The sequence below is a fragment of the Falco cherrug genome, chromosome 5 (genome assembly GCF_023634085.1).
Source record: "Falco cherrug isolate bFalChe1 chromosome 5, bFalChe1.pri, whole genome shotgun sequence".
NCBI lineage: Eukaryota > Metazoa > Chordata > Aves > Falconiformes > Falconidae > Falco > Falco cherrug.
Window position 1 is genome coordinate 28496097 of NC_073701.1, and position 21145 is coordinate 28517241.

Genomic DNA, 21145 nt, shown 5'->3' on the forward strand with positions numbered 1-21145 from the left:
TTTTGTTCCTGGTCTGCAAGGTGCAGCCCAGTGTGGTGAAATAAAAAATAATTCTTTCCTTTTATGGTACAGGCACCAGAAGTTATTAGGATGCAAGATAAAAACCCGTATAGCTTTCAGTCGGATGTGTATGCGTTTGGGATTGTTCTTTATGAATTGATGACTGGACAGTTACCATACTCAAACATCAACAACAGGGACCAGGTAAGGGAAGGGACTGACTTCAGTCAGCTGTGGCCTGAAACAGACTGAGCCTTGCAAAGCGCACGTTCTGATGGTTTGTGTGTTTGATTTGTGTTTCTGATTCTCATGTTATGATGTGACATTTCTGCGATCCTTAGATCTGCCTCAGCCACGTAGTACCTATTTACGTCTCTTGAGGTATTTTTCTTTTTGCTTTTTACTTCAAGTATAGATTTTCAGCTTCTGAGCTGGTTGCCAGGATATTTATTAGGGAGAGAGCAGGTTCCTTAATAGTAATCTAGTTTAGATTAGTTCTGCAAAGGCAAAATGATCCTCCATATGTTCAATTATTTCTCTGTCTCTTTTTTTTTTTTTTTTTTTCCTTTTCCCTCTCCTCTCCTTGCATGGAACAGTAGTTCAGCAATAGGATTGACAAAATGGAACAGCAATCATCTTGCTGAATGTTTTATATTCATTTCAGTCTTGAAAAATGCATGTGCTATCTAATTGAATTTCAGGATATTGGCATTTATCAAGAGTATATGACTTTCCAGAATGTGTGAATCCTGTAAGAAGATCACTTAATTGTGAACAAATATTCCTTAAGTCTAATGATACCACACACTTGTATTACATCTCCACAGAACAGGCACATTTGCGAAGGCATATCTGATTTGTTATTTCTCTGTCTAGTCTGAAAAAAGTATCTATGCATCAAGATCTTTGGTGTAAACTATTCCATGTCTGGGCAGTGATATATTTATGTTGTTTCTGTGTCCACATCCCTTGTTTTTTCACTGTCTGTACTTGAGAATTGCAACCATAGCAACAGTTCATCTGTGAATGCCATTTTATAAGGCTGCTTCCATATCTGTCAGAATACTTAATCCCAACTCATCAGATTTAGTGACTCTATTATTATTATTTTGAATTGGTTTCGCCTTATGAAATAAGGGAACTATCCAAAGTCCTGGCCAGATGGACGTGGCCTTCTAAAAGCAGTATTAAGGCATTGTTTTGGTTTTACCTTTTGAGATTTGAAAGATGAAGCCAGTCATGTGGGTGCTTACGACTGAGTGCTGAAACAAATTTTAAATTACAAGTGAAGCCAACATATAAAATGTGATATAATGTCTTTGAGTTTTGTCACTCCCAGTCTATTGTCTGAAAAGCTGTAAATATTGTTCACTCTGTTGGTGCATTTACATCAGCTGCTATGAAGACAACCGAGATTCTTGGTGAACAAAGCATTGTGTTCTTGTTATACCTCAGAGTGTTTCTCTCATTTAACAGATTTTTCTAGACAGACTAGGTGTGTTCTTGTAGTGAAATTCTCTTTTCTCCAGTTGCAATAAAAGTTTAATCCCTGTATGTTTGTGAAGAGAGTATCAGAAACATAACCAATAATGAATTTTGAAAAATTTCAAGTTAAGTAGTGTAAATATTTAGAAAAGAGTAACTTTAGGTGATGGTAAGTCTCATTGCAGCAGAGGTAAAGGATGGGGTAGACAAGTCTTTACTACGAAATGCAACTCTGGCACATGGGGATTTATAAAGAAACCATATGGGAGTTTTATACTCCTCCTTGATGCCAACACAGATGCAACCGAATTGGAAAGTTTAAAAAGGACAAGGATTGTGTTAGTATAAATAACATGTATAGCTTGCTTGAGATGTGGGGGGTTTCTCTTGTTGGTTTTTTGTTTGGTTTTTTTTCCCAGTGTCAAGATATGAAATAGTTACATTTCATTAAATACAAGGTGTGATGCACCTGCTGGGTCTGTCTGAGTATACAGAAGAGGTAGCGATTATCTGCTGCAGCATGAATGGATCCTTGACCAGCTGGTTTGAAAGGGCTTTTTAGTGTCAGAGCAACTGCAGTACTCAAACCACATTGCATCTGACCTTGTTTGATTTTAAAAAAAATAATAAATTAATATACCCAAGAGAACATTAGCCGTATCTGTTTTGCTTTCCTGCTTTCTATTAGTTTACTTTGTCTTATGGTTAAGTTTTATCCTTAGGTGAAACATAAACTTTCCATGGTAAAGGAACTACTGTAAAAATACAAAGCCTGTCTGTTTCGTCTTCCGCAGAGGAGAGGCAGTTTCTCTTTTGTGTTTTTGGGGTTTTTTTCGGGGGGGTGGGGAAGGCTGTCAGATGTCAAGAATAAGCTTTTGTGGTGGTGAAGTATATGACAGAATTTATTCTCAAAAGGTAAGGGTTTTAATATCTGAAGTTACAGAATCATAGAAACATTTAGTTTGGAAAAGACGTTTCAGATCGTCAAGTCCAGCTGTTAACCCAGGACTGCCAAGTCCAGCACTAAACCCTGTCTGTAAGCACTGCATCTGCATGTCTCTTAAATACCTCCAGGGGTGGTGACTGCACCACCTCCCTGGGCAGCCTGTTCCAATGCTTGACAGCCCTTTCAGTGAAGAAATTTTCCCTAATACCCGGTCTGAACCTCCTGTGCAACTTGAGGCCGTAAGTCCGTGTGTTTCTTAAAATACCTTTCAGTATGAATTTGCTGTTGACTTTTAATATAAAACACAATATTTATTTTTACAGAATATTTATTTTCAGACGTTCTGTTCCTGCCACAGAGTTGCTTATTCTTGGTTTTGTAACAGTTTTTGACACCGAAGAACCGCTCCTTAGATGGTTATTGCTATAAATGGTAACCATTTACTAGTGTTCAGGCTGCACAGAAATATCTCTGAGGAGGAGGAGGAAAAATCTGATATTTTTTTTCTCTGTACTGAATAGGTTAGCAAGCATTAGTCTAAGAAACTTCGCAATTTCAATACCATATAATGTTTCCCGGTAGCAGAAAACTTGCTGCTGGGACTAAAATGGTCTAGCAAAATGTTAATCTTTTGTTACTTTTAGTTTTATGGAATCCTCATCTTCCCCTTTCATCTTTTTTCCTATTAAATAAAGATAATTTTTATGGTGGGACGAGGATACCTATCTCCAGACCTCAGCAAAGTACGGAGCAACTGTCCAAAAGCTATGAAGAGACTAATGGCAGAATGCTTAAAAAAGAAAAGAGATGAGAGACCCCTTTTTCCACAGGTGAGATATGTTCCTGTTCAGTTCTTAGTAGACTTTACAATTCAAATATTAAAAATAAAAATCAGTTATGAACTCACTGGCCAGTTCAAAATGTTTCTGATTAGTGCTATAGCATGACTTCATGAGAGTACTGTTTCAGCGCCTGGCTAGTGCTGTTTAATTTAAAATTGAAGTTTTTTTAAGTCTATTTTCAATTCAAAGCAGGTATTAAAATGACCTTTGTAGTTCAAAAAAAATCATGTTAGAGAACGTTTCAAACTGGGAGACAGTGAAATTTAATAATCTCAATTAGACACACAAACTTTAGAACTTGGTGTATGATCCAAATCTTTATACCCCCTCCTTGCTCTCCCCCAGGCTTGACGAAGGGAAACTGATAGTTTTGTCACAACAACTTGATTTATCATGCCTGCTGAGGAAGGTTTGGGTTCTAAAAGATTGGGGGTGACCTTTTTTTTGGTTTTGTTGTGAATGTAACCAAGCGTTTTCAAGGCGCTCCCCCTGCTGGCTCTGCGGTAGGTGGTGGTAAGCGAACTGCTGCCAAGGCTGTTCATTTGCAGCGATGGTAGGTATAGGTACTAGTGCGTAAACAAGGAGGCACATAAAAGGTAACTGTATGCATTATGCTTACAGAGGGAAATCAGTATGCCCTTTTAATCGGGAAAACGAGACAGTTTCTTCCCAAAATGTCCTTTTTAACTTTTTGAGGATGTGAACATCAGAGTGCAATGCAGTAATCTGTTTTTAAAAGTTTCTGTTTAAATATGTGCATAAATATTTTTCTGTAGTTAATTGATGGTTCTGCCTTTGATTTTGAGAGTGTTACAACTTTGCAACAACAAACGTGATCGCTTATTTTCTACCTGTTTTAGATTCTTGCCTCCATTGAGCTTCTGGCCCGGTCATTGCCAAAAATTCACCGCAGTGCATCTGAGCCCTCATTAAACCGGGCTGGCTTCCAGACAGAGGATTTTAGTCTATATGCTTGTGCTTCTCCAAAAACGCCTATCCAAGCAGGGGGATACGGTGGGTTTCCAGTACGCTGAAAAGAAATGTGAAAGGATGTGCCTGTGTGTCGTGTGCTGGTGTGTTCCTGTGAGTCCAACACACACGTACGCTCTCAGTTCTTACTGGCTATGTCTTTAAGGTTTACTGAGGGAATGAAGACTCACTTCCTAACACTGGGCTTTGAACGTCCCAAACATAAAGTCTGTGTTGGTAATGATTGTCATAGGAAAAGCTGGCACAAGAATTATAAGGTCACATAAGAGAAATGGGAAAGGTCACTTCAAAACAGGCAAAAAGAAAAAATCTTCTTAAGGTCGTCGGGTGTCATTTTCATTTGCCTGTGTCATTTTTGCCTAGTTTAATGTTTGTAGTTAGTTACTCAGGATTGAATTTGATTTTAGTCTACTTAAAATATGGTGGGTGTTTTTTTATTTCAGTTGAAGTCATTATATTTGAGCAATAGGTTTTAGATTCCTCAGTTAGTAATGCTATTCATATGTGGGAAACAATTGGAAAAATAAACTTAGTTTCGAGGCTGAACACAGTCAAAACTTCTTGTGGTCAGCAGAAGTGAACAGATACAACACAGAATCCAAAGAAAGATCTTAGTGATGTGTGTCTCATTTTGAATGCTGAAGTTTAAAATAGTGCTGTTTAGAGAACATGTCTTCCTGCAGAGGAGTGGTGGTATGGGTTTTATTTGGGGTTTGGGTTTTTTTTACTTTCTATTTTTCCTTGAATACTCTGATCTGCTATAGTTTAGACCATCTCAAAATGTTATATTACATATGGAATTCTGAACCTGCTTTTGCTGAACTTCAAGAATATAACTGGTAACGGTGCCTGTATCCTTTAATTAGCATGGATTTAAAAATTAAAACCAACATTTTAAATCCCAAGCATAACCAAATGCTTTAAGGGAAAAAGGCTATTAACACCCATAATAGGAAAAGAGGATTTGAAAAAGCAGTTGTTTTCATGGAAATCAGTATTACACCATGAATTTTGTTAGATGAAAGATTTTAATTACTTCAATATTGTTAGGAATACTCCTGAACATGCTTCTGTTCAGTGACGCATTGGGTTTTATTCACAAAAAATGCTGCTAGTTTGACTAAAAGTGAATCACTTGACTAGATATCTAGCTAAGAAAGCTAGACACCTTACCAGGATCCTGTCAGCTCACTTTTAAAGATTCTGTTTTTCTCAGGAGCATTCCTCTGGAACAGGTGAAACATAGTGGTTCAGGTTATATCAGTCTTTGATGTCAGATATAAAAACAACGTTATTATTGACTGTGTTCTTGTGTTTTTTTTTTAAATTAGTTATGTAGTTTTGTTTGTTTTAAACTGCTAAGCTATTAATTTTCACAGATTCTTCTGTATCAGAAGCAAGCTATTGCTGCTCTTGTTAGGACTTCAATGGCCAGGAGTGTTCTTAGTGGCTTCTGATTTACATGCTTACAGAGACGTTTGCATGTTGCTAGCAATAGGTTTTTGAAGTAGACCAGGAATTCAAGGTTTTCTTTTCTGTTGTCTGGCATCTGAGCCTTTTGAAGCAGAAAGTGGAGTTAGAGAACTTGAAGAGATATAGGCAAGAGAAAATTTCTGCATTTTCTGCCCAGATTCTAGGGGTCTTTTTAGTGTCTGCTATTGAAACAGTTTGGGAATGAACTTTTCTCATTTTGTTAGTCAAGAAAATTCAGCTGTTGAAATCTATCTCTATGGAAATAGTTATGGAGAATGGAAGTTGTTATTGTTCTAGAAAATCTGTTTCCCATCTTTCTGATAGCTTCACCTCATTTTGGCAGGCTTATCTGAAAATGAAAACAGGTTTTAATTTTTTTTTCCTCTCTTACCAACTTTTTTTTAATTATTATTCTGGACAGTGAAGAGGAATGCTTCTTAAGCTTTGGGGTGTGGTATCCAGTACAGGCTACAATGCCCCTGTCAGTAAGAGCAAGATGATGATGCTGGGTCTCCTGCAGAATCTAGATCTAATGTGGCATCCCACACACAAAAGGCTTATCCACCTGAGGAGTTACGGAGAGTGCAGAACCATCAGCACTGCCCTGCCCAGGCTTACTCTTTTTCAGGAACTGCCAGATCAGTTCAAACAAGTTATTCCTTAGAATAGTGTTATCCTCCTTGTTAAGAGTGTTCTTCTGTGCTATAGGAACTGCAGTGATGGGGGGAAAAAATGCTGCCATCCTCAGACACAGCAGCCCTGTTTCCTGCTGGATGGTCAGTGCGTTAAACTTCTTCCTGTGTCACCTGTTTGTAAACATCAAGCACGGTTTGGGATCCATGGCCAGAATGTGATCTTAGCATCTCACTAAGCATTTTATGAAGCCTAAAAGAAGGCTGGATTTTGTGGATCATTAACCTCTGTCATAAAGGTATTTAGGGGTTTCACTTCTGTAGTTTGTAATTGTGGCTTCAGTGAGATTTGGGAACGTATGTAGGATGAAGATGCCTAAATACACCTGTGGATTTGGGTCTGTTCTCAAAGATGCAACTTGACTATATGGTTTAGAAACAGATGCCTGTTGGTCCTGAAAACAGGTCTGTAGGATTGCAGGCTTTTCTGCAGTGGTAGTTTATAAAACTATATGAGATTCTTCCTTTTCTTTACTTCCCTGCATCTCAGTATAGAAACAAAATCTATCTCAGTACCTTTTAGAAGGACTAGATTCTCCTAAACACTGCTATGTTCTTCCAAGGATACTAATGATCCACATCAGTGTATGTTCCAGATTTTTACTTAGCCAGTGGATGGTATCCATACTAAAAGCTCAGCGCAAGATCCAGCTGCGGTTTTGTCACATTTTTCTGTGTCTGTGAATGTAATCCAGGCAAAGTGTTGGAATTTGGATTTTCCCTCTGATAAGTCCATTACACTCTGCTTCAGTAGACAAGGCTGGCATGGACCTGGAAGGGAACCATTCTTCTCCTTATGATTCTTCTGAGAAATGTGGCATCTACCCCAGGATAAGAAGTACAGTTAAGGTGTTGTGTATATGCCTTAGTAACCTCACGAATCCAGGTAACTTGGAAATTTGTGAGAGTAGAGATCGGTAACTGTCTTAAATCTTTCCAGCAATCAGGGGCAGTAGGTTCGCTCAGAACATGCCCCTATAATATATTATTTGGACACAACGTGAAAGAATTTGATCATCTTTTTTTTTTGATCATCATTTTTTGAAAGTATGTGTTTAAAATAGTTTCCACTTGCTTTGCACGTGACGAGCATGACAAAACTCTAGTAGCTAACTGGAAAGGGTTCTTTAAGAAGTGTACATTTTCAAATGCTGTCCATCCTTTGGAAAGGAATTTGTTACCAGTCAAAACAAGTATCTGAAGTTCTGCTTGGTAAAAAGCACATCAGCCGTCTGGCCCACAATTAATAAAAATGTATTGCTTTTTTTTCACGTAGCAAATTGCTAAGTATGTGGTTTCATAGCTTTAGGGTAAGCTGACCTCATTTGGAGCATCCATGGCTCAGTGCCTTACCCTTGTACTGGCAGATGGTCTCCAATTTCACAAGTCGGTACGGCACAGTTGAGTGGATCCCCCCCACCATTAACGGAGCAGCTCTCCAAAAACTGGTTGGAAAACTTTCCTTGCCCACCAGCTTGAGCTAGCATTTGCTAGGTCAGCTGCTTGAGCCATCTTGCCTCAGGGCCAGATAGTGCCTGTGTGGCACAACAGGCAGGTCATTGCTCTGCAGCTCGGGTCAGGAGGGAGAGTGGGACTGCAGTAGTCCCAGTTTAGATTAGCATTGGCCATTACAGAACTATGTCCAAAGACTTAGCAGGGCAGAATCGATATGATCCTCTTCCTGCAGGGCAGAGCATCGTGGGTGATGTGCCTGAAACAGTCTTCGTTTTGTGCATTTATTGCTCTCAGGCAAGACCTTCCTGTCCTGCTAGCAAACGGTGAATTCACAGTTCAGGTTACTTCATTGATCTGTATACATCTAAGTCTCGTGAAGAGGTTGCCTGTGTTCTCTCTTCCTCTCCTGTAGGTGAGGTTTCTTTCAGAAGATGAAAGAACTAGGTACAGGTATTTTGCATCTTCAGAATAGAAAGGGGTGACCTAAAGCATTTTAGCTGCTGCTCAGGAAGTCCTGTTGACACGTAGCAGGATGGGAGATGCCTGTATGTGGATAGGGATAGCCACCTGCGTTCCTCATCTAGGGAAAGCTGTTACTGGTGACTGCATTTCATGCATGCTCAACTGACGTAATCTCATTATTGGGTGAACATGTTGCCTATTTGGGTCGCCTGTTGATTTGAGATCGGATTAGCACCTGAATTTTGAAAGGGAAGATTTAGCATTAGCTTGTCAAAGAAAATGTCTTTGCTAAGGTTTTATTTAAATGGCAGAAAAGTCTGAAAATCACCTTTTTACAGCTACCATTCTATCTGAAATGCTTCTTGACTTCTGATCCTGTTTTTCCATTGCCTTTTCCCAATTAATGGTTCATCTTTTATCTTCTGAAATCCCTGTACAACTATTAAAAGCTGAATTATTACCAGAAATGGGCAGAAGGACAAGATGAGTAATGAAAGAACCATGTCTTGTTTATAAATTGATCTTTAATCAGCAGTTTAGGAAGGCAGACTGAAAAATAAATTAAGCAGAGCATGTTTTGAAAGTGTAGCTAAGCATGAATGTCATTCTTAAAAATTAGCCTCACAGGCAATACTTGCTTACTTTTTTTGTCTTTCTCTTAAAAGAAAAATATTTTTTTAAAAAGGCATGTTTCTAGAAGATGCTGTGAAGAGAGTTGGGAGATCAGTGAAAGTCAGAGAGAAGCAAGAAAAATTATAAAGTATTTTGGAGCAAGGGTATCTTATCTGTTGGTAGAACTAGTAAACCAGACAATTAGATCCATCATGAATTTTTTATTCTTTTGTTGTTACAACTTAAACCTACCACCACAGTCTATCAAGACACACAGAGCTTGAGGAATGTCACAGCCCCCTGTGCCAGCCGCCCTTACTTTTAGACCTTGGGTGTACTTCCTTCTCATTTCCTATGATGCATAGAGACCTCTGCTCTCTCCCTCCTTTCAAGTGCCCTTAGATCAGCCGTATCAGCTGTTCCTACCAGGCAGGTCCTGTAGATGCCTTTTCTTCCCCCTCTTCATGCAGACTGTTGATCATTCTTCTTGGTTCTCTTCATAGAGCAAGACATTCCATGGAATTAATGCTGTCGGCCTAAAATTCTGTTTGCAGGGTTGTTTCTCATTTGTTTCCAATATTTGGAATAGGAATCTTAAGAAAAACAAAAGCCAACAAAACACTCACTCTTGAAAGGATGGAAGGACACCAAGATAGCAGAGCAGTTGTTTGGATGTAATGGCATTCAGCACACCTCTGTTGAACAGAACAAAGGGTCTCTTATGCCTGCTTATCAGTCCTTCATTATTAGGAGAGCTCTGAGGGCATAAACTAACCCAAAATTCATGTGAAACCCAACACAGGGAAGTTATATGTACGTTTCTTTTTTTCCTCTTTCTCCTGAGTCGTTTTGGTCAAGGATAGTTGGACACCCCTCCCTAAAAATCCTATAGAATACAATTTCTTTGTGGATGGCAGGGATATTTTTTGGCTGAAGTATAAGGTTAAAAGAATGAATATCTTAGATTCAGCTTCTATTTGGTGTTCTGGCAAACTTTGTAAGACTTTGGACAGCTGTTTTACTTTATACCATAGTTTCATCATCTCTGAAATGGGACTACCAGTCTATCTCATGGCATGCTGACACTAAATAAGCTATGTAGAATTTCAGGAGGTCGTTGCATGTGAAAGCAATGCATAGAATTATTGGTTATTTCATAATTGTGAAGGAAGCATGGGGTTGCTTTATTTGTTGTGCTCCCTATTAGCAAGGCCTGATTTCTGCTCTGGGAGTGAATAGACAATCTCACCATTCTTATTTTTCCACAGTAGGTTGTTACGTTGGTCTCTAAACCAGATCCTGGCAGGTTTTTTTAGTACTGATTTAATATTCAGGCACTTTACTGTATATAGTCTTCAACGGTTAACGGGTGTGTCAAATAGTTCTTTGTTATTAAACCAGTTTTACACCAGAATAGAAATCAGATTGCAGTCTGACGCATTTATTACACTTGTTGCTTTTCAGGAGGATATATGTGCAATAAGGAGTTTAAAGTGAAATTAAACTGATACATTTTATTTTCAAATGCATGATGAATTAGACTTTGCTTGAACTTTTCAGACCTTTGTCTTGGGAAGAATGGGTACAGCTTGCTTGCAAGAAATTCTTTTGCAGTAAAAAAATATGCTGGGTCTGTATTCAGTGATCTCTCACTATGTATTCTTTTATGCTTTAATTTTAACAGTTTGCATTTTTTAACATCTTTTACATTCAACCTAATGTTCAGCTAGTCTGGAGAAAATCTCTGACCATTTAGTGACTGAAATTACCTTTTTAAACCAAGCTCTTGTCCTCCCTCTACAGGAGAATTTGCAGCGTTCAAGTAGCCACAGCACCATGGCAGCACCCACTCTGTTATTTAAGTCTTGTGTTCCTACAGTTTCTTAACATCAAAACTCTATTCTGCTCTGCAAAACCTAAAGTAATTTAGAAAAAGATACCCATAAGCTTAAAAGTGGAGCAGAATGGAACTGCCAGTCCAACACAATGGGAAAAAGTACCTTTTTGGGAACCAGAATCCTCTGCTGCCAGTGTTTCTCCTTCAACACAAACTACCACGTGCATTCGGAGACCCGCAGTGGCTGCCTGTGCCGTTGGCATCATTCCCAGGAGAGAGGAGAGGGCCCTCGTGGTTTGACTGTGGTGCTCGGGCATAAGGGGATGGAACTGCTGCTGCAACTTAAGAGACTTGCTTTGGATGGTCTGCCGGTCGGCTTTCTCCCTCTAACAACGTACCATCAGAGGCTGAAAATCTGATGAGTGCTAATATAAAAGAATCATGCTCCGTTCTGATCTTTTTTTTTTTCCTGGTGTACTCACTGATTTATGGACAATGCAGTATCCCCTTTTCACTGTATTACAATGTCAAACACCTAAATCTGTCTATATTATTGGGGTTTATGCCAGTAAAATTAAAAGTGTGGGGTCATGGGAGCTGTAGAAGATGTTACTCTAAAGGCAAAGAGGTTAATCTGAAGGAAAAGGGGATGCTGCTGCACCTTTTTTCAGATTTTCTTTATTACTACTTCAAAAAACAAACCACCACCAACCTTAACCTTTTTCCTTTTCCAGTATTTTCTTGGTGTGTGCATATAAAACATCTTTAGAAGGATTAGGTAGATCCCTCTTTTGTTGGTCCAGCAACAAACTGAAGTTGAAAAAAAACAAAAGTAGCAAGATTGTCCTCTTTTATTTTTTTCTTTTGTATCATACGATACAATGTATTTATCAAAGATGCTACCACAGCATCTGAAGTCTGTAGAAGAATCGCTGATACAGACTGTGAATGGTGTATGTACCTACTTTAAAAGTTTTATTTTAAATGAGGGTGCAGGTTAATGCCAGGTACCTTACCAATATGTAATGTTTTCATAAATGGGGAAAAAAGTTCTCAGGTTGAATTGAATACAAATACAAAACCCCCTAGAATTAGACATTCCGAAAATTATGTTTTGGTACTTTCAAGAGGTTTTTTTAAAGGATTTTTATCCTGCTAATTAAACGTCCTCTGATAAGTGTGTGTGTAAATGTGGAGCATCTTGTCCTAATGGCAAGTTGTTAGATCAAAACAAAACGGTACTTGCTGGATCCACGCTGACTACTTCTCCTCTCATTGCTTTCGTCCCTGTCATCTCTTCCCTTCCATTTGTCTTTCTCTTTTGTACACTTTGCAAACTAGGATGAAGGTGGCGGTATCTCCATTAGAATGCTTTGTTTTCCTGTCCTCCAATCCTGGTTTTCAAATGGTTGGTAGCTTTTTGACAAGTTACCCAGTCAGGGAAAAAACAACTCAAAGTTCTGCACATCGTTTACCTCTAGTAGAGTATCTTGTGATGTGATCTGTTTGCAGAGTTCTCTGGTATGTGGTATTACATGTAAATTATTTGTACAGAGGCAAGTCAGACCACATTAGAAAGAGATTAAAGCTCAGAAGTTTTCAGAATTTGATTCCTGTCTGCCCTGTACCACTCCAGGTGAGGCAGGAGAAATTGCCCCCCTCTAGCAGGGAGGTTCTTGCTGGGGGCAGGTGGAGGGGGTGTTAGAAAAAATCTTAGCAAATAAATGAAGGAGTTAAATGTGTGTGAATGTGGTGTCTGTGCTAAACATGGATGTATTGGGTGAGGATACTGTCCTTCCCTCCCTAGGAGAATCGGACTGTTCCTGTCTGTGGAAGGTTGTTCCCAGGTGAAGGGAGAAATGCACATTGGTAGTGGAACGTGCTTTTAAAACCCTGGAGTTCTGCGGTGTTGCTGGTAGTCTGTTTTGTTTGTCAGTAAATATTTACTGGGGTTATAGGGACCGGACTAATCTGAAGTGGGAATTATAACTGAAATACTGTGTATTCCATATTAATTCCACAAACATTAGCAAGACAGCAATAGCGAATGACTTAATAGTCACTACAAAAATGAAGTGATTCATGTTGGTACATGAATAGAATTGATTTTGTGTACAGGATGCGTTTAAAAACAAAACAAAAAAAGAAAGCACAATTATTTTTTTCTTGTCTGCTGTGGGTCTTCAGATGCTGTAAGGTTTTTTTCCTTATTGACATTGGCAGGAATTTAAATAGTAGCAATAGCCACTTTCCAGTGTGGAGAAGCTGATGAGCGAGCGGTGGTGTGCAGACCAGTGAAATCCAGTGCTCCCTGGTGACCATCTGTGGCCAATACCACAGTACCCAAGAGGTGGAAGGAGCCTGGGGCCACTGGGGTCAGCAGGCAGGTGAGAGCATTTACAGATACAGGCTCCCAGACGGTGAAGTAGTCACTGCTCGTTCTCCTTTCACCCCACGCATTGCTCCAGCCCCTGTATGAGGTGTGGCCTCATTTGTACGTATTGGGCATACTGGAAATTAGTGTTCTCTCAAAAGAAACTGTTACTGGAGCAAGTATGTACAGGTGGTTCATTTGTTTCACAGAGCTTGTTAAAAGCCCTGGTTTCCTTCCACAGGGTTATGCTGGCAGAAGGTTATCTGCTAAAATATAACTGATTGGAATTTCATTCTGTCTTTGCTTAAAATGAACTTATTTTTGTGAAGATTCATTACCCATTAGTCTACAATATGCTTCTTGAGCCCATAGGAAAAGCACAAGGAAAATTGCTATCCTTGTCCATGCAAAGCACTTTATAAGTAACACATGATCTCTGGGTTGTTGTTTTTTGGGGTTGGGGTTTTTTTTTGTATTGGGGTTGGTTTGTTTGTAGTTTTGTTTTTCTGTTTTGTGGGTTTTTTTTTTTTTCCCTGAGGAATGTGCAAGTTGTTTGGCTGCTGTTTAGAGAAGTCCTTTCAGGATGCATTTCTACTGGTTTTCATGTACGTTTGTTTCCCTCCAGCTAGCTGTAGTAATGTGTGTTTGTCCGTAAGAGGTCCCACGTAATACTCATGGCAAAACTTGGAAGAAATTTGCTTTGTAAATAATTAGGATTATTTTTTAATTTTTTTTTAAATCTTTTCCTTCAGGAGTTTTTCTGGATGTCTTGCATGCCATCAGAACCAGTCCTAAAGGTTCCCTGTAGCTGTTTAGTGAATGGGGAGATAAGAGTAGGCAAGAACTGAGTGCCCTGTGTAGCAGTGCGATGAAGGAGGTAAACTGAAATGACCAGTTCATGTCCATAACACCAGATTTCTAAAGCGTTTCTGTGGTGTCCCAACCACAAGCACATACCATACTATGGAAATATTAGTATGTATTTTTGTGTGTGCATGTTGGGGCAAACACCTAGACAGCCATACTGCTTTTGGCTCTACAGTGTCTAGTATCTAATAATTACTTGCAAAAATACCAGTATCCAATCTCAGCTATTCATGTCTGTATGAACCACATGTACACCTTCCCCTCTGCCTTTCATTTTCCATCCAGTTAGAGCCCTGTTCCCCTTGTTGCATCTTCCCTGTCAGTATGTGATTGTTTCCTGCAGCGTATTTGCTGGAACTGGAACGTTGTAGTGGAGCTTAAACCAAATACTACGAGTATAGAGGCCTGGTTATTTTGAAAGTAATTTATGCATGAATTAAGTCCTACATGGCCCCAGATACAATTACCCCGTCACTTCTTTTTTGTGAAACTCATGCAGGTCATTAAATGAATCCACTTCTGCTTTTTATGCTTACCTAAAATCATTTTTTCTTGCACTTGAGTGGTCTAGTAGCTGATGATGCACACTGATTGAGGCCAAATACAGCCATCTTATCATAGCCACTCAACATTGCTTAGATTAGTATGTGCTCATTAGAGGCAGAATTTGGCTTTTGTGACATAAAATCAGTGAAATGGTGACTGTTGATAAATACCACATCTGTCCACAAATGCCCAAATCAGGAGAAAAAAAAGACATCGAAGATCATGCGTAGATAGGTTTGCTTCTGTGTTTGCCTGGTCATGTAAATGTATCCAGCATTTTACAGAACATTTGGGGAAGCCAGATCCTCAGAAACCTCGCGAACAAGTTCAAGTGGAAGTTTTGATGGCTGGAGGGGCTAAATTTAGGGAAGAAGCATGTAGACATTTCACAGTTTTGCAGCCTATAGATTTCACTCCCTTCTTGACTGTGAGTGCAGCATGTGTAGCACAAACTATTCATAGTACTGTAGACAACGTGTCTTCTGTCTGTTGAAAAAAGTATCACCGGTAGCACAATTTGACAGGCAAAGCTTCTAGGTACAGTCAAGTTCAGTTAAAAAGCAGGTGCATGAGTGGACTGTTAATGGCATCACTTTGAAGGTGCTGGATTTTCTGGTTTTTCTGTTACGCATTTTACATAGAAGTTTATGAAACAAATTTTCTGTTTACTGTAGCCTTGTTAATATGCATTTGCACTTCATTTTTGTTTTGGCATGCATTTTAAGTATCTTTCTCCATTGCTTCATTTATGTCTTACCTAGTCAATAAAATTACCGGAAGAGCAGAGCAGAGTAAAGCTGTTAGGACTGTTTCTTAGCATTTTAAGTTTCATGGATGCTAACACAGAAGTTACTAAGTCAGCACCATGACAGCAGCATATAACTACGAAACTCTGGAAGGAGGAAACTTTAAAAAATGCAGAATTAGAGTATACTGAGAACAAATTATGATGAAAACTAGCATTATCTCTTTTCTTTAGAAAAGCGAGCTACCAAGACACTGTTAAATGGTTTACATAGGGATCCCCCAAAACAATTTTTGCAGTTTGCCAAATGATCATGTGCCTTTACAACCTTAAGAAGTACAACAGAATGTAAACCAGGTGCTTTGTAACTAGAACAGTGGCTTTGGTTTACTTCTGATGCAGTAGTTTTGTATATAGCTATTACTGTAGATAGGTAGTTTTGGAGCTGATAAACTTCTGTAAAGGAGCAAGGAGGGCAGAGAGCATTTCCCAAAATACCTGTTAACCATTTCAAAGCTAGGAATTGAAGGATACCTAATTAAGTTACAGTAAACCTGCTGCTTGAAATCTGCTCTATCAAAAGTTAAATGAGGTTAATTTACTTTAAAAACAAATAATCTCTCCTCCCCCTTGCGAGACACAAAGATCTTGTTAAAGAAAGGTAATGGAAAGCTCCGAAGAGGCCCAAAGTTACACTGTCACAGCATCTTGGAATGAGATGGTAGATGAAAAACAACAGCTAGATGAGGAGAAACTGATGGCGAGTACTCATGTAATGAAAGTCCATATATACCAGACCATACAAATAATTCCCTGGCCCAGAAACCACAATTGATTTTGTTTTCTGGAATATCAGCAGGTTTCCTCAGTTCTTCCTCGGGCCTCTTGCAGTTGTAATTCAGTGATTGCATACTGTATTGCACATCAGCTGTGGGAGATGGTAGGTGTCTTGTCAGCTGAGGGACAACCAGTCTGTTTGAATTTGTTCAGATTTCAAACCGGTTACGCAGACTTCTGGCAGTACCTATGTACCAGTGTCATATTTAATCTACTTGTCCATAAAGGACAAAATAATGGGTTTTGGTATTAGTGCTTTTTCAGATCTTTTCCTTTTCTTCTTTGGGGCAAGACTTTGGACGTAATTGTAGATCATAAAGTTATGTCTAAAGGCACAATTCATATGAAAAATCAGACCAATTTTAAGTTGGTTTTGTTCCTTTTAGAAAGTAAAGTGTAAAAACGTTTTACGAATGTTCCAGGAACTATCTGGAATCCTTCTACCTACCCCAAATTCTGCACTAAAAGTACATGTGAGAAGATCGTATTTTGTCCTTTTTTTTTTTTTTTTTTTTTTTTTATTAAATCACAAGGAAACTGTTTCCCTAAGAGAAGGGAGCTGATGGGAGGGTTTAGAAACTTCTAAACTACCTAGGTATTTGCTTCATAGCATCACAGCAGCAGCGTGTTCAGCTCATCCAGCTCCTTAAGCGCCAACAGTGGCCTGTCAGGTCGTTTTGTCTAGTTTGTCACCTTTGCAGCAGCTCTACTTTAGAATAAGCCTTGTGTGACATTTACTTTTGAGCAAGTAAACCACAAAAAAATAACTGTTTTCTTTTTTGTTCAGGTTGGGAAAATGGTTGGGTTTTGTTTTGATAAATGTCATTCTGTGTTGCATTTCTGTATTCACCCTAGTTGAAAAGAAAGTCTGTCTGTGTGTTTGGGAGTTCAGTGGAATGTTAGGAGAAGAAATGAATCGCACCATCTGGGCATGGATGTTGGGTCTAGGGGGCAAAATGGACCAAACTTGGGTGTTGGGTTATTTGGGATCAGTGGGGGTTCTGAGGGCATAATTTAAATTAACTCTGTCTAAAATCAAATGTAAGTGCAATAAATGTGCTTTTTTATTCAAAGCTGTGAACCTTTAGGGGAAAAAAAAAACCCAACAAAAAAAAAATGCACATCATTCCTTCATGAGCCTTGTGTCCTACCTGCCTCCCCTTCTTGCCCCGCCCTCCCCCCCACTTCTCCTCGACTGACAGAAACCTGACAGTGGCCAATTTGCATGTGTTGGCAACCCCAATTAATGTTGCTTTTCTTCTGATCTCATTTGTTGGGACTGGGGAAAGTCCTGCCCGCTACTTCTTGCCACCCTTGAAAACCCTTTGGGATCCAGTGCTGACCTGTGCCACTAGAGCAGGGTCTGTTTGGGACCGGCTGCAAGTGCAGTGTCCCTTCTGGCCCTTTGACCTGCAGTTCTAACTTCATTTCAGGTGTGGTGATGGTCCCCAGGGCTGGGCAGGTGACTTTTTTCTTCAGCAATTGCAAAAGTAATCAGTCATCAGCTGTCTGATTGGATCCCTTTTCCCCTTTGTCAAAACATACATGCAGGCTGGCCACTGTTGCCTTCTGCGACTGCCTTGTTTTGAAGGAGCAGGTCTATGTGTTTGTAATCTGTTGTGCATGACTTGCACTGTCTGTCTTACTTGAGCACAGGCTGCTTTTCCTAGATTAGGAAAGGTGCACTGGTTTCTTGGGGGGGTTTCCACAAGAGGCACAAGGCACACGTTTCATTGAAAAGCGATGGAAGGTGTAGCACTCAGTACTTGGACCCTGTGGGGGAGTGAGAGAGGACTGGCTTGTTTAAAGTTTATAGATACACACATCTATATCCTTTAAACTTTATTATTTTTATATATAGTCAAGACAATGGCATTACCTCATAGTACAGAGGCTTGTTTATGAGAAGCAAAGTATCTAGTAAGGAGAAGAAAGGGAAATTTATATACAGATTTGATTTCTTTTGTTTGTTCCTTAGTGCAATGAAATGTATGTCCCACCAATTTAAACTCTGTGCTAACACATTCCTTTTCAGCTGTGTATTTTTTTTGACCACCAGAGGTTTGCAAGGGGCTTATGACTGCAAAGTAGAAGGTTCAGTCTGCTTAATTAAAAAAAAAAACAACCAATTGGGTTAGTAAGTTTCCATAGCTGCTTTTTAAAATCTGCAATGGAGTAATTGTTTTGAAACTTGTATTTATTTTTTCAGTTTGTAACAAAATGTTTATTTTCAGTTTCCTGTTACATAGGTCATGGCAACTCCCCTTCTTTCCTTCTCAAGTTTCCCTTGTAATTGCCAATACAACTTTTCTTGTTTGTTCCTTCCCCCTTTACTTTTGTTCTCCCTTCATTTGTACTTTGGAGTTTTTCTCATGTAAATTTGTACAATGGGAAATATTGTCCAGTTTGGTTAGAGAGCATGGAGACTTAAAACATATTAAAATTTGATAGCTGAATTCAGATTGAAGAAAACTATTTCTGTGTAAAGTTATTTAAAGAACTCTGTATTATAAAAAAGGCAAAAAGTTCTATGTACTTGATGTGAATACGAGAATACTGCTATAATAAAGATTGACTGCATGGAAAGGTCTGAAGGATATTGTTTATCACTTAATTCACAACTCCTCTCCATGAAGTTCCAGAGGTGGTTCAGGGGTGTGAAAAAATGTACTTTGTTGTTGCTTTAGAATACAACTCTGTGAAGGAAAAAAGGGGGCAGGGGGGAGAGCCCCAAAACCAACCAACCCCGGAATGCCTAGAGTAACTGATCTTCCTTACGCTGGACTGCTACCTCCTGAACTGCTGCGCATAGCACTGAGGCACTTTTACCTTTGCAGAGGGTTTTGATTCACAAGGATTATTCTGAGCTTTGGTAATACCCAAGGGCAATTCCCCCTGGGAAAAGCTGGTCTTGAGTTCTCTTCAGGGTAACTTCCCCTCCTTCTATGACAGCTGTTACATGGGCTGGTTTCTGGTGACAAGATCTCAGTGAAACATCTTGTAAGTTAGCTTCTCTGTGTTTCTAACATGGACAAGTTTTATTTCCCCCCACCATTTTAATGGCTATTTGGCAGAGCTTTGACAGGATTCTTCCATGAATCCACAGTAGGTAAGCTTTAAATAACTGAACATGGACAGATCACCTTATTTCTTAGGGGCAGCACCTTACGTATTGCGAAAACATTACAGAAGCTTATGTGGATTCAAGTACCCTACCTCTAAAGCAGTAATGTTCATTCTCCAGAAATCCTACAGCACTCAAAATACAACTTAGAGTTTGTTTACAGTTAACGTTTATTGAAATTAGGACTGAGGAGCTAAAGCTTTGGTTCCAGGGGCCTGCAAGTAGCAGAACAGAATCCTGAGAACGTTTTCAACCTATTCTTTTTCCCCCACCACTGCTAAGAGCAGGGACAGGACCTCCCTGACACAGTGCCCATGCTGCCCTCAGCAGTGGTTGAAGCTGTTGGTTTTAGAGCCATAATGTGAACACAGCAGCTTAAGAGACAGGGTAATGAAACAGAAACCAGCAAAAGCCTCAGTTCTTTAAGGGGACAACAGCACAGGTCTCTCAGCACAGAGGGAATGTGTCCTCACGGTTAGCTAATGCTGGGTCTACAGCACAGCAAAGAAAGTAGTTTTGAACTGGCAGCAGTTAAGCTACAACTCACCAAAAAGTAGTTACACTGCAGGCTCATACTCCCAAAACGAGACTACCTGGACTCCAGCACTCAGCTACCCAAGAGCAGGTGAAGGCAATAACCAGCACAAACACCTGCGTTCTGTACAGCAGAGAACTGGGCCATTTACCTTCGGAAGTGCAGAAGTAATTGCTGGAAGACGGGCACTTCTGGCAGTACGGCTTGAGGGCGGCCAGCGAGCAGGGCCAGGCACGATGCCCCGGCCCTGCATCCCAGCCGGGCCCTTCGGAGCCAAGTTAAAACACGACCCGGACCGCGTGCGGACTGGTGACTGTGTTTATTGCCGTGTAACGCAAAGCCCGGCCTGGCCGCGCTCCCGGGGGCCGGGGCCTGCGCCGGGAGGGGCGGCAGAGCCGTTCCGCTGTGCCGCCGGCAGCGCCCGCACCCGCAGGCGCCTATTCCGCGTCGTCCGGAGGGATCCCCAGCTCCTCGTCCGTCCAGGCCGAAGGGTCGGGGTAGGGGAAGTGGCCCTGGGAGAGAGGCACGGTCACAGCCCGGCCGCGGCCCCGGCCCTGCCCCCCCGCCCGCCGCCTGCCGGCCTCACCAGCACCATGTCCGAGCTGTGCCAGAAGTGCCAGAGGATCCAGAACCACATGAAGCCGCTGAGGACCTCGCCCCGGATCACCTGCGCCCGCGTCAGCTCCGGGAACTGCCGGTACCGCGGCTGGATGTGCACCTCGCCGCCCGCGCTGCAACGAACGCGCCGCCGCCGTGTCACTCCCGGCCCCCGGCCCGCCCCTCGCCCGCCCCTGCCCCTCGCCCGCCCCTCGCCCGCCCCTGCCCCTCGCCCGCCCCACTCACTGCCGCAGCCCGGTCGCGCCGCTCCCGGTCCGCAGCAGCCGCCCCGCCGACCGCCCCAGCGACGCCAGCATGACGGCCGCCCTGCCGCCCCCCCGCTCCCGCAATGTCACCCCTGCCGCCTCCCAACAACAGCCGCGGCGATTGGCCCGCCCCGGCGCCTACCAACTCCGGGCTGCGGAGGGGCGAAGGGGCCGCAGGAGGGAGCGCCCCTCTGTGGCTGCGAGGGCAGCCCTGCCCCCCGCCTCCCCCGGCACTTGGGAGCGGCGGGACCGCACCAATGCCCCGGCGGGGAGCTCCTCGTGAGCCTCAAAAGTTGGCGTCCCCCGCGGAGGGCGCACAGGAGGGAGCGGGCCGCCTCCCGAGCCAAGCCGCTCGTTTGGCAACGGGGACGAAGGCGACGCCGGCTGCTCGTGTTTAGGGAAGGGGGTAAAGAAATAAGCTGCCTCTCTGTTCTCCCTTCGGCGGCCCACGTGGTCCAGC

The 21145-nt window shown here is 41.4% G+C and overlaps 2 protein-coding genes and 1 long non-coding RNA gene across 5 annotated transcripts in view; 1 reads left to right on the forward strand and 2 right to left on the reverse strand.

The window, feature by feature from the left end:
* Window positions 1-18753, forward strand: part of BRAF (B-Raf proto-oncogene, serine/threonine kinase) — an 88402-nt gene extending 69649 nt beyond the window's left edge. For all 3 annotated transcript variants that reach the window (XM_055710679.1, XM_027799371.2, XM_055710681.1), the window contains exons 16-19: window positions 73-204; window positions 3127-3261; window positions 4134-4287; window positions 10761-18753. In XM_055710679.1, the coding sequence (XP_055566654.1) occupies window positions 73-204; window positions 3127-3261; window positions 4134-4287; window positions 10761-10783 (444 nt within the window). In that variant the 3' untranslated portion in view covers window positions 10784-18753. The remainder of the gene's footprint in view (window positions 1-72; window positions 205-3126; window positions 3262-4133; window positions 4288-10760) is intronic.
* On the reverse strand, window positions 9164-10805 carry LOC106630866 (uncharacterized). The gene is made up of 2 exons (XR_008732301.1): window positions 10727-10805; window positions 9164-9550 (listed from the first exon to the last, which is right to left on the reverse strand). It is a non-coding gene; the product is annotated as an uncharacterized LOC106630866 (long non-coding RNA).
* Window positions 18754-20126: 1373 nt separating the features above from the next.
* Window positions 20127-20806, reverse strand: NDUFB2 (NADH:ubiquinone oxidoreductase subunit B2). The gene is made up of 3 exons (XM_055710682.1): window positions 20666-20806; window positions 20409-20553; window positions 20127-20334 (listed from the first exon to the last, which is right to left on the reverse strand). Exons 1-3 carry the CDS (start codon window positions 20734-20736, stop codon window positions 20260-20262), a joined length of 291 nt encoding a protein of 96 aa, XP_055566657.1. The 5' UTR covers window positions 20737-20806; the 3' UTR covers window positions 20127-20259.
* Between the last annotated feature and the right edge of the window lie 339 nt (window positions 20807-21145).